Source organism: Heterocephalus glaber, unplaced genomic scaffold (assembly GCF_053883595.1).
Source record: "Heterocephalus glaber isolate CG9 unplaced genomic scaffold, H.glaber_assembly_v1.0 deba00001610, whole genome shotgun sequence".
Lineage (NCBI taxonomy): Eukaryota > Metazoa > Chordata > Mammalia > Rodentia > Bathyergidae > Heterocephalus > Heterocephalus glaber.
The window spans coordinates 24,244,830-24,259,853 of NW_028258381.1; the positions used below are offsets into that span (position 1 = coordinate 24,244,830).

General features: G+C 54.3%; 2 protein-coding genes across 3 annotated transcripts; one reads left to right on the top strand and one right to left on the bottom strand.

Moving 5' to 3' along the window:
- The first annotated feature begins 7,348 nt into the window (after nt 1–7,348).
- On the top strand, nt 7,349–8,533 carry Ppp1r35 (protein phosphatase 1 regulatory subunit 35). The gene is made up of 4 exons (XM_004840208.3): nt 7,349–7,654; nt 7,737–7,959; nt 8,043–8,179; nt 8,284–8,533. Exons 1-4 carry the CDS (start codon nt 7,463–7,465, stop codon nt 8,455–8,457), a joined length of 726 nt encoding a protein of 241 aa, XP_004840265.1. The 5' UTR covers nt 7,349–7,462; the 3' UTR covers nt 8,458–8,533.
- Nucleotides 8,534–9,279: 746 nt separating this feature from the next.
- On the bottom strand, nt 9,280–15,010 carry Mepce (methylphosphate capping enzyme). 2 transcript variants are annotated; one of them, XM_087196380.1, is made up of 5 exons: nt 14,008–14,136; nt 11,855–12,502; nt 10,437–10,655; nt 10,152–10,278; nt 9,280–10,039 (listed from the first exon to the last, which is right to left on the bottom strand). In XM_087196380.1, exons 2-5 carry the CDS (start codon nt 12,116–12,118, stop codon nt 9,987–9,989), a joined length of 663 nt encoding a protein of 220 aa, XP_087052506.1. In that variant the 5' UTR covers nt 12,119–12,502; nt 14,008–14,136; the 3' UTR covers nt 9,280–9,986. The 2 variants fall into 2 exon arrangements, with proteins under 2 accessions (XP_087052506.1, XP_004840266.1); XM_004840209.4 differs by having other exon boundaries at nt 11,855–15,010.
- Nucleotides 15,011–15,024: the final 14 nt, after the last annotated feature.

Sequence of the window (15,024 nt, forward strand, 5' to 3'; positions counted from 1 at the left end):
ATCTTTTCTCAAAATAAGGGGGAGGGGGGCTGGGGATATAGCTCAGTTTGAAGGCCCTGTGTTCAATCCCCAGTACTGTAAAAACAAAAAACAAATGGAACAGACTTAAAGACACTGGTTTTGAGCCAGGTGTGGCGGTGCACACCTGTAATCCTAGCATTCTGGGAGACTGGCAGCAGAGGATGGAAAGTTCAAACCCAGCCTGAGCAACTTAGAGATTAGTGAGAGCCTGTCTCAAAATAAAAAAGGGTTAAGGGTTTATCTCAGTGAGAAGGTCCTAGATTCAGTCCTTAACACCCCTAACACACACACACACACACACACACACCAGGCCTTTGCTACTACCTAGGGCCACTCCCTTCTCTTGGCATCCTCCTGCTCCTCCCCGACCCTTCTCTCCTCCTCCCCAGGACTCCAGCATCCTCCTTGCCACAGACCAAGGCAGCTTCCCTGGCCTGTCCTCACCAGTGTCCTCCCAGGCAGCTCAGGCACCCCAGGACCCAGCACATTTCCCGATGCAGCTCCCAGGCAGCAGGTTTGGGGGTCCAGGATGCTGGAGATCAGCTGCTCCTTAGAGGTAGAAAAAACGCAAGAAAGAGAAAGAGAGGAGCAGTAAAAGCTGGAAGGAAGGGGCAGCTTGATGCCCAAGAGGAGGGAATTCTGTGCTTGGAGAGGATCCGGTGAGAGAGGGCACTGAGGTCAGACAGGGTACAAGCCCATGTGGAGGTGTAGGGGAGGCTGAGAGCCCCAACATGCAGAGGGCCCTGCCATGGCTGGAAAAAGCTAGGGTCTCAGGCACACGCTAGGGCTCCCCAAGGACGTCAGCCTCTTCTTCCTTCTGTACTCTCAGGCCAGGGGTCTCCCTTCCCTCTGCAGTCTTGCTGTCCCTCTGCCACTGCACTTCCAGAACATAGGTCCTCCATATCCTCCTCTTTCTCTCCTGTACTAGGTCATCTTTCACCACTCAGCCCCAGAATCATCTCTGCCCCAGCGGGTGCTGGAGCCATCCCAGCCATGAGCCTGGTGCTCAGAGAGCAGCTATCTTTTCCAGGTCCCTTTCCCATCCTGTCTCTCCTCCAAACCCACAGGTAGTCCTGGGTGGTTCTGGAACCTACAAGATATCTCCCCTTAGCACTTGGAGGACCAATGTACCACAGGGCAGGATGCATGTCCTTATCAGGCTCCTCTCCCTGCCTGTGCAGCCCCAGAGTCCCAGCAGGAAGTCCTCCTGCTCCCAAGCCACTCTCACCTGCATGGGGACAGGGATGGGGTGGTTACCCGTGGCAGACAAGAGCATGCAAACATAAGCATGTTCTCATTGTCAGGTGCAGGTCCCACTGAAGGCCACCAGGTGTCACAGGGCACTATCACCTCTCCAGGGGACAGTGCATTCCCCGGGCCAGGCTTTATGAAGGCCTCAGTACCCATAGGAGGCCAGATGCAGCGAGGAATCAGAATCCAGACTGCCAGGGAGAGGAGCAGAAGTGTGGGAAGATGCCCTTGGGACACTGGCTGTCCCAGAGGCTGCCTCAGAAAACTGTGAAAACTATGCTCCTTCTCAAAGCCCTTTGCTGCCATCTGATGGAAAACAGCCTCATGGTTCTACACATCTATGCTGACCAAGGACAACCCTCAGAGATGGTAGGGGACAGCCCCGAGGGGTGGGGGTCGGAGAAGGGAGGGACCTACAGGCCCAGTCAGGGAGGTGGGGAAAGCAGGGGTCAGTGGCAAGGGCTTGGGACCCTTCGGAGCTGTGCCCCACATCTCTAACTTGGGGCCTTGGCGGAGTTACTGGACTTCTGAAAACCACAGTGTACTGATCTGGAAATGGGGTCGAGGGAAACACAACCTCAATGAGCTGGAACTCGGGGTCCTGCATGCTAGGCAGGTGCTCTACCACTGAGCTACATCTCCAGCCCTTTAAAATTTTATTTATTGTTTTAATTTTTAGCCTTGGTTTGGGGGCACATGCCTGTGATTCCAGCTACTCAAGAGGCTGAGGCAGGAATATCTCCAGTTCAAGGCCCGCTTGGGCGACATAGTGAGACCCTGTTTCAAGAAAGGGGGGGGCAGTTTGAACCCAGAGCCTTTGCACCCAAATTACATACTCGGGCCTCGGACTTTTTTTTTTTTTTTTTTTTTGAAACAGGGTCTGAATAAGTCAGAAAAAGTGTACAGGCTGGATTCGACCTTGCAGTCCTTCTGCCTCAGCCTCAAAGACTGCTGGGATTACAGGTGAGGGCCACCTCACCCAGCAGGAATCTGTATTTTTATCGAGCTCCAGGTCCTCAGGCTCGGAATAAGGACAATCCACATCCCATTCAGTGTGGCAGTGGTTCAGGAATCGCAGCGGCCTTGTTCAAACAGGTGGCTGAAGCCAGCCCTGGAGTTTCTGACTCTGTAGGTCTGGGACTACAGGCTTGAGAGTCGCTTTACCTTTCCAGAGGCAGGAGATGCTCTTGCTGCTGGTCTCCACACACATTCAATCCACTTCTTTAATAACACCTTCAGGAGAAGACCTGTTCACCCATGCACCCATTTGCCGGGGAGAGGCCCTGAGCAACGCGCTCGACCTTCACGCAGTGGTATGAAACAAATGCTCTGCTCTCCACATGAGGAAGTGGGATTCAGATAGGTTAATTCACTTCCTCAGGGTCACGCAGCCAGGAAAGGCACAACTTGAACCAGAGTCTTTCTGAGCCCCAAGGCTGGGCTGGCTCCCTTCCTGTCACAGCCCCTGATGGGGGAACCATGGTTATTCTGCCATTGTTCCTTAAAGGCCACACTGTGGCTGAGTGGTGAGTCTGTAGTCAACCATTAACTTTCCACCTTGTGAGCTACGCACCAGCGCTAGGCGTACCACACCTAGGGCCTGACTGCTTCTCATGTCTTAAGGGATAGCATTTCTCCCCCATCCCAATATAATGCCAAAAGTCCTTTTCAAGTCCAAACAAATCTTTTTATTCTGATCCCCTTGACCACTGACATTAGTCTCTCTTTACAGATTTATCACATAATTTCACCCAGAAGGACGGTTTCTAGCAATGCCAAGAGCACTGGACCCCATGGGACATACATGGGACTCAGTCTTCAGACAACAGCTGGCTATCCTCAGAGTTGACACAGGCAATGGAGTCTGCAGACACCAAGCAAGCATTCTCAAAGGCCTGATGCGACGCAGGTTGGGTTTGAAGACCACTCCCACAGTGGCCCAGGTTCCGGAGAATTTCCTGGGTGCCATGTTCTTGGCCCAGAGAGCTCCAGACGGCAGGGAAGCGATGCCTCGAGGGGTCCTGAGCCCTGCTTGCTCACTGCCCCTGCCCCCACAAAGGCCTTTGGACCTTGTTCCTCATGGCGGCTGAAGTGGGTACAACTGGAGGGTCCAGAGGCCCCGGCCCAGGCATGGGAGCCCACAGCCTCCAGGCCAAGACCAAGGAGTGGATCCTGTCATCAAGCTGGGTGGGCTGGTCCAGGTCATGAAGATGGAGTCCCTGGAGGAGATGCACCTCTTCTCCTTGCCCATCAAGGAGTCGCAGACGACTGACTTCTCCCAGGTACTCCTTCAAGGATGAAGTTCTGAAGATGCTGCTGGCATGGAAATACCTCAGGCTGGCCAGGGACCAGGTTGGAGACGGTTGTCACCATGGGCCTAGGAGAGTCGTGTCAGTCTGGGTTAAGGTGCCCGAAGGAAGTAGCCACTGCCATCAGAGTTCCCACGCTGGCCCGGCTCTCTGTGGTCCCTGTGCAGAGAGGCTTCAGGGCAACAAGCCCAGCAAGCACCACACTGTCCCTGCCCCGAGGCACTGGCATCGTCTCAGTCCCTCTGTCCAAGGAGCTGCCAGTGATGGTGTCACTGATGACTGCTGTGCTTCTCTGGGTCACTCTGGCAACCTCGCCAAGGCCACCATGACGCCATCTGCAAGGCCTACAGCTACCTGACTCCCAACCTCTGGAAAGAGACCATTTCTACTAGTTCAGTGACCATGTTGTAAAGACCCACATCAGAATCTCTCGAGCAGTAGCTACAAGAGACTTTTTACACAAGAAAAAGGCAGTGAATAATCCCTAAAAAAAAAAATTTTAAAAATGTCTTTGGAGCCAGGCATAGTGGCAAAGCCTGTAATTTCAGCACACTGGGAGGCTGAAGCAGGAGCATCTCAAGTGTACCCCAAGTCTGGGAAATTTAGCAACTTTGTCTCAAACTGAAAAATAAAATAGAAGAGCTGAGTATGTAGCTCATCTTGAGGTCCTCTGTTCAGTGCCTAATACCACACACACACACACACACACACACACACACAGCCTTTAGAAAGGGAGGTCCCTGACTTTTCTAATTGGCTCAGGAAGAGTTTCCAGGATGGAGAATCAGCCCAGAATGAAGGGTGCAGGCCTGTGGGCAGGGCAGGGCAGAGGCAGACCCCAGGGTCCTGGGCACAGAAAGGGAAGGCAGTTTACACGGTGTCCCCAGGCACCTATCAGTGGTGCCCAGACTGGTCAACAGAGTGACAGCCTGCTGTTGGGGGCAGGGACAGGGAAGTCGGGCCAGGCTGCAGCTTGGGTGGAGAGGTGAGCACCGCCCAGATGGGGCCCTCAGAGGCAGACAGCATAATGAGGAGAAAAAGATCTGAGGAGGGGAGGTCTGGAAGGCGGCTGAGCCCGGTATCCTTTGCTCCACAGCTGCCTGCTCAGGCCTAGGTTTCTCCCTGGGACCCCAACTCCCACTCTGTACTGTGAGCCTGACACAGGGACCCACAGCCCCTTCAGACAGTGCTGTTCCTCTCTGCCCTTTCCTTGTGCCTACTCTGTGCACCTCCTTTTGGGCTATGCATATATATATATATATTTGGTAGTACAGGGGTTAAAGACAGAGCTTTTGCACTAAGCTACACCTTCAGCCTTTTTTGTATTTTTATTTTGAAACACGGTCTCCCTAAGTTGTCCAGGCTTGGCTTGGTTCAAACTGAAACCCTCCTGCCTCAGCCTCCTAGAGTGTTGGGATTACAGGTGTGCCCCACCACATCCAGTTTATTTCTAGGATCTTCACAGTCCTGGGTTCCTGGGGAAGGGGAATAGCACAGGGTCAGACCTGTCAAAGGGAGGGAATGTGAGTCTTGAAGTCCACGTCGAACTCATGGAGTGGGAAGGCTGGACTGAGTAATAAATACCCATTAGACTCTTCCACATCCCAAACATTTACTGAGTACCTCCTGCATGTCAGGGGCTGTGCAAGAGGAAGTCCTGCCCTACTGTGACAGAGGCAGGGACTCAAGGAAGCCCTCCCTGAGATATAGAGCAGGGGTTAAAGAGGGAAGAGAAAAGTCAGGAAAACAGTGTGAGGAAAACCTTGGAAGTCAGAAGCATCAGGGGCCCAGAGTTAGCTCAATGAAGAGCAGGGCTTAGCACTAAGGGCCTGGATTCAAGCCCCAGCACCAAAACAACAAAACAAAGTGTAAAACAATGCAAAACAAACAAAAAAACCCCAAATGAATTAACATTTTGATTTTTGTGGTATCGGGGATCAAATTCGGGACCTTGCGCTTGCAAGGCAGGCAACAAAACCACTGAGCTAATTCCCCACTCCAAGCATTAGTATTTCCAAAGGGGGTGAGTGTGAAACTCACAGAGTGAAGTAGAAGTGCAGGGAAGGGAAAGGGATGAGGCTGGCAGCAAGGAATGGAGGAGGGAAACCAGGATTGCCGCCCACTGCTGAAATGAGGACTGGGTTTCATCCCAAACCCTACAGCGTGCCCTGAAAAGATCTCAGGCGGAGAGATGTTATGTTCCAAGTTTCACCAGAAACATCTCTCTGAAAATTTAAAAAATATATCTGCTTAGTAGAAATCAACAGACAAGTAATAAAAACAGTTTAAAAAAAGAATAAAGTAAGAGGGCTGGGCACGGTGGCACATGCCTGTAATCCCAGCACTCAGGAGCTGAGGCAGGAGGATCGATTTCAGTCTGAAGCCAGCCTGGGCTACACAGTGAGCTCAAGGCCTGGCTGAACTACATAGTGAGACCCTGTCTCAAAAGAAAAAAAAAAAAAAAAAGTAGGAACTACACCCAGTGTGGAGGCTCACTACCATAATCAAGTCAGTGTGGGATTGACAAAGGTATAATGGAGGCACAGATCAACAGTATTATAAGTAGCTAAGCTAGAAATTAAAAGGCAGGGTTCCTTGAAAGAGGCAGTGAAGATGAGAACACATCAAAACTGTGGTTGGAGCTCCATGTGAAGAAGGCCAGGCCTCAAGCTGAAATCACAATGGCCAACCTTGCATGCTTCCCTAAGGGATAAACAGTAACTTGAGAATTATACTATAATTAGCATCACCTAGTCCAGGAAGTCCGGATAGGCATCAGACATTCAGGTGAGTGACCAGAACCTCTAGACCATCCCTCCTCAAAAATGTTTCTGTTCTGTTAGAATTTATAAATAAGCTAAAGTCAATGATCCTAGAAATATACCTTTGCTATGTACCACACCTCCCTAGTGGATCAATATTAGCTAAGTGGCTATACTTGTCATCTTACTGGTTGATTATAGTTTGACCCACCTCGTGATTTTGCTCTGTAAAACTCTTTGAGAAGTGGCCTCTGTGGCAACCCACTTTCACGGCCTCTCCTGTCTCTCAGGTACTCTTTTTTTTTTTTTTCCCATTAAGTTTATTGGTACATTTTACCTATACAATACAGTTACATTCATCACTGGGAACTTGTACCTTTACATGATATATCTTGGTTCTTATTTTTTCCCCATTCCCCTGCCCTTTCAACCCTTCCACTCCTCCCTCTTTACAAAGGCTTTGTTTCCATTTTTTTCTTTTTCTCATATTTGTTTCCTTTCCCTTCTTTCCTTTCCCCTAGTCCTCCCACTCCCCAAGGAGCTATCTCTTGATAAACTTTTCCTACTCTTAATCTCTGTTGTCCCTTGCAATTCATTCTTCGATATTCGAGGGACAGGAACTCGGCAGATCTGACATCTAGCAGGTTGGTAATGGTAGTTATATTTCTCCTCTGTCCGTGGCACGGTGCGGGCAGGTCTAGATGCAGGGCCACTGGGCCGTTTAGTTAAGGCTGTTCCATTTGGCACCCCACAAGGACTAACTTCACACTCCAAAGCCACGAGAAACCAGGGAAAGATTCAAACAGGCCAGGATGCCGTATGGGAGTTTTCGAAAGAAGTGGTCCTAATGACGTCCCGTAGGACTTCTATGGGTTCCAGTAGTAACACCTCGCCTTAAGGGCCGTGCTCGATTTGGCAAGCAGAAGCCCCCGCGAAACTGGGGTGGGGCAGAGGAAATGACGTTGTAGGAACGCCAATAGGGCGGAGCGAGGTACTGTTCCCATCCCCCTGGGTAAGACTAACGGTTTCCGGTAGCAGTGTCAGGAGGGGCGGGGCTGGGGAGCAGAGGAGGCGGTGAGTCTGAAATCCGTGACCGCGCACCCTCGCAGCAACCCCGAGATGATGGGCGGTGAGGAGCCACAGCTGGAGTCCGTGGCGGTCCCAGGGCCACCCCCAGAGGCCCCAGTGCCCGAGCCCGGCCTGGACCTGAGTCTGAGCCCGCTGCCCGAGAGCCCCAAGTTACGGGACGGCAGCCCGGGGCGGCACAAGGGGCGGACGGGCCGACGGTCCGGAGCCCAGAGAGGGCGGCAGGTGAGCCGCGGGAAGTCCCGACCCCAGCTCCGGGCCTGCCTGGCCGCGCGCGGCCCCTCACCGCCCAGCTCTCCGCCCCCAGGTCCGTTTTCGCCTGGCGCCCGCTCGGTCCCCGGTCCGGACCGAGCCGCCCTCCGCCGCGCCGCACGAGCTCGAGGTTCCCGCGCCGCAGAGCAGCCTGGCTTTGGGCCTAGAGCTGCAGGCAGCGCGCGTCGCAGCTTCGTTTGATGCTGCGAGGGCCGTGGAGGAGCAGCTGCGAAAGTCGTTCCAGACCCGCTGCGGCCTGGAGGAGAGCGTGGCGGAGGGTGAGGCGGGCGCGCGGCCGACGGGGCGCGGGAGTCGCGGCTGCGGGAGGGCCCGCTCAACCCTGCTTCCCCCGCGCCCGCAGGGCTGAACGTGCCGCGCTCCCGGCGGCTCTTCCGGAACCTGGTGAGCCTGCAGGTGCCGGAGGAGGAGGTCCTGAACGCCGCGCTGAGAGAAAGGCTGGCTCTGCTGCCGCCGCAGGCCCGAGCCCCGCCCCCGAAGGTGACGGGACTGCTGCTGGCCACCCTCCCGCGTCCCGTCCACCCTAGTCGTGGACTCTTCATCCTCCTGGAATCTAACTTGGCATTGGGCACCAATTCCTACAGGAGCCACCAGGGCCAGGGCCGGATATGACCATGCTGTGCGACCCAGACTCACTCTGCTATGAATCTCCACACTTGACCCTGGACGGGCTGCCTCCTCTCCGCCTTCAAGCCCGGACCCGTCCCCCGGAGGACACCTTCCTCATGCACAAGACCCTGAGGCGGTGGGAGGCTTAGGTCCCAAAGCTCCCTGGATCGCTAATTGTGTGTGTGTTTGTGAGAATTTTTTGGGAATAAAATGGTTTTGCTAATAGATGGGACTTTTGGGAGCCAGCATGTAAACCCTACCAGGGGTTTGTCCACTTCGCTACAGGCTGGATGCTGAGTTTCGGGCCGTCTTTTTGGGAACTTGGGGAAGTAATGGCAAGTGGAAAACACTGTCCAAGTCAGGAATCAACCTTCTGCCTTGCCCCCCCCCCCCCCCCCGTAATTACAGTCACCACTCTGATGCCACCAGGCTCAACTACTTACTCTGATCTTTTAAAATGTGTGTCCCAAGCTGGGTAGGTAAGGCTCAGTGGTATGGGTGTGAGCTTGGCATCCACAACACCCATCCTCAAACACATACACAAAAATTCATTTCTCACTGATAGGTAATTTTGTCCTTAAAATGAAAAAAAGGCACCCCCACCCCCAACGTGGGTCTCTGCCTATCAGTGGCTTTCCCTGTCTCAAGAAACCTGTAAGGCAACCCTTTGCACCCGAGTTACTGTAATTGCCTGCTTTACCTTTAAGGACCATCTCGTTTACACCTGACCTAAGAGTGCTCAGGATTTGCTGAATGTTCAAGGCTCCAGTGACCCTTGACAGACCACTTAAAAGCTTCATGTTACTAATTGCCCCTAGATTCCACAACACAAAAAACATGAGTGGTGGGTTCTAGAGGTTATCGGCTCCGACCCCAAGTACCTTTTTCTAGCTCCACTTCATCTCCAATGTTAAGTCCTCCAAAATTAGCCTTTTGACCAAAGCTGGGTTTTGAAAGAAGTCAGACTCAAGTTGCAAGTCAAAAATTGTATTATACCTTTTTCCTGATCAGGGTTGTATGGTAACATGTAGATTTAACTAGCATTCAGCAGTCTCCCCAGCCCCAGAAACCTGCCCTCTTGAGACCTGAGAACTGACAGGAAGCACAGGTTCTAATCAGAGGTGCCATCCCTTCCCCACTAGAAAGTAGCAGACAGGTGTGGGGAGCCACTGCCCTAGTTTATTGTGCTCTCACATTCCAAACCCAGCCCTCTCTCCCACTAGGGGACAGCAGAAGGAAGGATTTTCACAGTATTGTGTGCCTCCCTGCCAAGCTTCCCCCTCTAACCCTCAGTTCATCCTTCTGTGGTCCACTGAAATGCAGCTAGAGAAAGGGCTAAGGAGAAAAGGGAATCTCCCTGGGAAAGCAGAAGGAAAGGATTAGAGAATTTGATGCTTGCCACTTCCCACGCCCTAGGAGAACAGATCAGCAAACAGTCATGCCATCCAGCCCAGCGGGCTAGGGGAGCAGAAGATGATGGTAACTCCAGCACAGCTGGACTTGGTGCTCAGATGCCACAGATGTAGGGGAGGAGGCTGGAGCAGCAACTTAAAAGCTTTCTTTGCAGATCCAAGAAAGAAAACTTTTTAGAGTCAGAAAGACCTTGAGATACTTTCCTCTTTCCCCAGGTCCTTAGGAGCAGCAAGGGCAGCCTCTTCACTCCTCTTCAGGGGGCCACTTAGTGGCTGGGGAAATGGGCCTTGTGGAACAGGTACACAGGACGCTGGAAGCCTAGGGGAAGAGCATGCAATCAAGAAACAGGCTGGCAGGACTATGGGATTCTACAGGGTCTGCAGCCTCTTGGCCACCACTGGCCTCCCTCAAAAAAATGAGCCAGCCTTACCTTTGGAGGTGTTGTGGGGTGTGGCCACGAGCTCATAGCTGGAGAAACCCACCTCAGGGGATGTCAGGTAGGAACTGAATTGTTCTGGCTTCAGCTGGATTCGATAGTAGTTCTTGTAGATTGTTTCCTGGGGAGAAGAAAGACGGGGATCACGTTAGCTGCTTCCTAGCCAGGGCATGAATGATGCCCACGAGGGCCCTTCCCCTGACTCAGAAAGTCTGCTTCCTTGAGGCCTTTTCTGGCTTCAGCCAAAGGATTATTCCCATTTGCACAAATCCAACTCACCGTGAGAGTCTTTCTCTTGCCGTAGGATGACCACGGTTGGGGCTCCAGGACTAGGATGCCCCCGGGGCGCAGGTGCCTGTAGATCCTGCGGAACATGCGCTTTAGCCCCTCGTCTCCCCAGTTCAGATGCACCCACTTGGTGAGGCTGAGGCAGAGCACCACATCATACTCGGCTGTTTGGGCCTCCACCAACTCATCTCGATCCAGCACATAGTTGCCCTAAGGGCAAGAATGGGGTGAGGTCAATAGGGGACCCCAAAAAAACCACTGGCCCCCACAACTGGTCTGCAACTGAGAAATTCCTACAGCTGTACTAAAGCTGGTAGTCACATTTTTCTCTTACACTTCTTGGAAAACCTCCCCGTTTTAGTCTCATTTTCTCTTTACACTTTCCTAGCTCTGCTTCCTACAAATTTAAAAGTGAGTCTGGGTAATTTTAAATTGGGCAACTGATCCTTGAGTTTTTCTCAGCTAGGGTCAAACAACAGAGAATGCTGGGGTGCTCCCACACACAAGACATGAGGCAGTCAATGTTATATAAGGGGACCTACCCCAGGTAAAGGAGACCCATGGGTCCTTGGGGTGGGCAGTTTCAGGCGTATTCTTTGCTTTCTATGAAATGAAGAGCCACATCCCACAGGAAACCTTTTCTAGATGATAAGCTCACCATTACCCTCTGGAATGTCCTTTTTTCAGGCTTAACCAACACACTGGCAGACATTCCTGCAGATAGCTTAAAAACAGTTTTGTGGGAAGCTATGTACAATCAGAGGACAGGCACGCTGCTAGGCACTTCCTCCATACAGGAGTCTAGGTCCCCCCTCCTGCTATCCAGGGTCAACATGAAGAAAACCTAAAGCCTAGCTGCTGGGTTGGGGTCCTGAAAACTGACTCTTCAAAGATCTCTGTATCTAGGGAAATGAAAGCAGCTGATGCAAACAAACATGGCCCCTATCAAAGGACAGACACCACACATTAAGTCTGTCACTACCCTAGACTTTCCTCCCCCTCCCCATCCCCCCTAAGCCCCAAGACATTCCCTGACACCCCAAACGCTCAGGTCTCTCAGTAGGTTCTAGGGCCAGGTTTTGTCTGGACTGAATTCTTGAGTGGCAGCAGCCACCCTCCAGAAAACAGGGCTATAGGAATCATCCCTATCTTGGGGAAAGAGACCCTTACAATCCTAAGAAAAACCCCAGGGTTAAAGCCCCAAGCTTAGACCCCACATGACTAGATTATAGGAGCAAGAGAAACTCAGCAGAAGTTCTCACTTGCCAATCCAGACCCTTCTCTCTAGGAGCTGGTTTTCCTAGTGAGGAGTGGATACAGGGAAATTCCTCCAGGTCATAACCATTCCACCACTTTCCCAATCTCATCTTCATACCTGGCCCCCATTCCAAGGGCCTTCAGACTCTTACCGTGACGAAGACAACATTGTTGGGGAAGACAGATGTGTCTGCTTCATCCAAGGGCACTTGGGGTGCAGCAATGGGACCCCGGCTGGCTGTCAGTGAGGCTGGGAAGCAGCTTCTTTTTCGGACGGTGGCAGTCCCTTCTTCACCCTCTCCCCCGGGGTCCTTCTCAGAAGTCTGGGGTGGGAGACGAAGCTCCTCAGAAAGGTAGTGTCGGATATTTTGGCGGGCCGAGTGGATGAGCCGGGCATCGATATCCAGCCCCACCATTCGGGATGGGCCCCACTTGCAGGCAATGCTCAGGGTCAGATGGCCCACATTGCAGCCCAGATCCAAGACGTCCCGGCCCTGAAACCACTCAGGTTTCAACACCCGAAGGCGTCCATCCTCACAGGAAGGATTTCGGTACCCATAGTACTTGCAATAATTCCCATACTGGAACTTTCGCTGCTTTTTGAAGCCTGCTGCAGGTAGTGGGTGGTGGCGGCCTCCCCCACTCCCTCGGCCCTTTTCCTTGGGACCCTGGCCTCCACCCCTAGCCCCTGCCTCCGACTTGCTGGAAGTCCTGCGTCGTTTTCGATGTCGAGAGGAGGAAGACGAGGGTGCAGAGGTAACTGAGGCAGCAGGAGGGGCTGAAAGGGAGCCTGAGGGACCCTGCAGGGCAGATGGAAGGGGAGACACGACTTCATCCCTGCAGTTGATGGCTGTGTTGAGTTCATAGGGTTGGGGGGCATCCCGGTTCTGGCCCCGGTGCTGGTGCTGCTGCGTGGCACCCTCCCCTTGGAGTGAGGGGGTCAGGGGGGCTGTGGGCAGCACAGCGTGGCTATCATTCCCTCCAGATGCCTGCTGCTGTTGGTGGTGCTGTCCCCGGTGTCTATGCCGCTTACGACCAGTCTTGAGTGGCGAAGCAAGAACTACTTGGGCCTCATCAGTGCAAGTATTGAGACTAAGCGGGTCAGTGATATCTTTGGGGATGAGGATCTCCACTGGATCTCGCCCCTTGGCCGGAAGTGGGGATGACTTAGGGGTCTCTGCATTGAGTGCACGACTCACTTCCTCATCCAGGAGGCTATTCAGGTTCAGGGGATCAAAGATATTACCCCCCAGGAGGAAGTTGGAGGGCAACACGGGGTCACAGTCCGAATTCACCCGCCGGCGTCTCTTGAATGCCGGATGTTTGAAGCCTCCACCACCTCCTCCCACATTACAGCTATTTCTCCTCTTGCCCCCACCTCCCCCGGGGGGCCGATGGGGCTGGTAGCCATTTCGGGGCCTAGGAGGGGCAGGGGGCCCCAGGTCCGTCCCGCCCCCTCCCCGGCGCTCCTCCCCCACGTCCGGGGGAGCGGCTCGCCGGTGGGGCTCGGCCAGGCGGGCCTCCCCGTGCGGCTGCGCTTGGGGGCCGCCCCCTCGCTGCTGCGGCTGAACCGGGCCGCCCCGAGGACTGGTGGGGGCCCCAGAACCATGGGACCCCGCCGAGAGTGTGCAAGGGCCCGGCCCGCGCTTCGTCCCGCCGCAGGGCTCCCCGGAGGCGGCCTCTCGGTGCGGCTGCACCCCGGGGCCGCCCCCTCCGCCCGACTCATCTTTGAGTGGCGGCGGCGGGGCCGGCACCAGAAACGGCTCCTTCTCCGCCGCCATCTCGATCATTTCCTCCCCTTATTCCGTCCCAGTCGAGGGTACAGAGAGATGGGGGAATCGGGGGCTTAAGCCCCCCCTTCCTGGTCCGCGTTCCCTTCCCCCCTTTCCCGAGTGCGCGCAGCTCTGCTTCGCTCGCCTCGCGCCCAAGCGCTTTTCCCCTCCCCGAAGCGCGCCCCACTCGCCCGCGAGACCAAAACAAGATGCCCGCGAGACCCTGACGACCCGAGGACTCAACCGCGCGTGCGCCGACCCCTTTCTCCGCCACCACTACCACTCCGCCGCGAGCGCGCACGGCTGGCGCGCGTTCCTCTAGCCCCCGCACCGCGCATGCGCACTCTGCCACCACCCTTGCTGCGCGCGCATCCGACTGCGAATCAACTTAACGGCTCCGGGAGTTTAAATATAGCCTCCCTTCAGCACCCCCCCACCAGAAGCCCACCACCCAAAACGGACGGCCTACTTCCCTTCGCAGCTATGTCCGGCCCTACTGATATCCTTTGTCTCTGCCGCGCGATCCCACCCACCGTAGGCGGGGGACGGGGAGCTGGTGTGAAAAGGTCTCCTTGACACCCGACCCTTGTTCCTGAGGAATGAGTCTCAGCGGTCTCCGCCCGGCTCTAAACCCAACAACCTCCCTACCCCCGCCTCCTTCCTCCCCCTAGTGGGCAGCGCCTGCGCACAGTGGCCCTTTTGGGCTTGCGCGGGTAGAGGCAGCACGTGCTGGAGATGATGCTCCGCCCTCCGTCTTGGGGGCGGAGAGTGCTACGTCTCTTCCTCAGATTTAGTACACGCTGCGTGCGTCAGCGCGACTCGGAGGGGCGTGACCTGCCGGGGGGAAAGGGGCGGGGATCATGAATTATTCACTACCCCCCCCCGCCTCCTCTGCCTACTTAGCAGAGCTTCTATAAGGGAGCGCAAGGGTAAACCTCAATGGGAGGGAAGGAATAGGGTGTACTGACCGTCTTCCTACGAACTGTTCTCAGTAAAATGCGATAGGTCATTTAAATTCATTCCCTTGGAAATATTATCTGCTGAATTAAAAAAAATAAACACTAAAACAGCTAAGGTTGTCCAACTTCCTCCTCTCCGAAATGGCTGAGTCGTTCTCTTGCTCCGCGATCACTCCCAATCGCGATCACCTGGGCACAACACGCTTTCCTTTCTGCCTTCACCCACCACCTGGAGCCTGCTCTGCGCGCGAGCCCGCCCGTCCACCGCTCCCAGCTGCCCTCACCCGCCACCAGCTCGCACACGGGCCCTCCAAACTCGAGCTGCGGATTGGCGCTTCCTTATATAAGAGCGAGGGTGGGCGGGGAAGGGGATTCTGCCCGTTTTGAGGCCACTGCTTGGGCTAATGGGAAGAAGCAGCGAATCGACGGACGCTGTTTCCCCGGGATGATGGGTGGCTTGGTCGCCCTGCCAACTGAGAGCTTAGCTAAGAGGGCAGTAGAGGCGAGTTGGGCTCAAGATCGTCTCAAGATATTGGAATAAAGGCATGAAAGAGACTAGAAGGAAGACTAGGACTCAGCATGAAAAAAGGA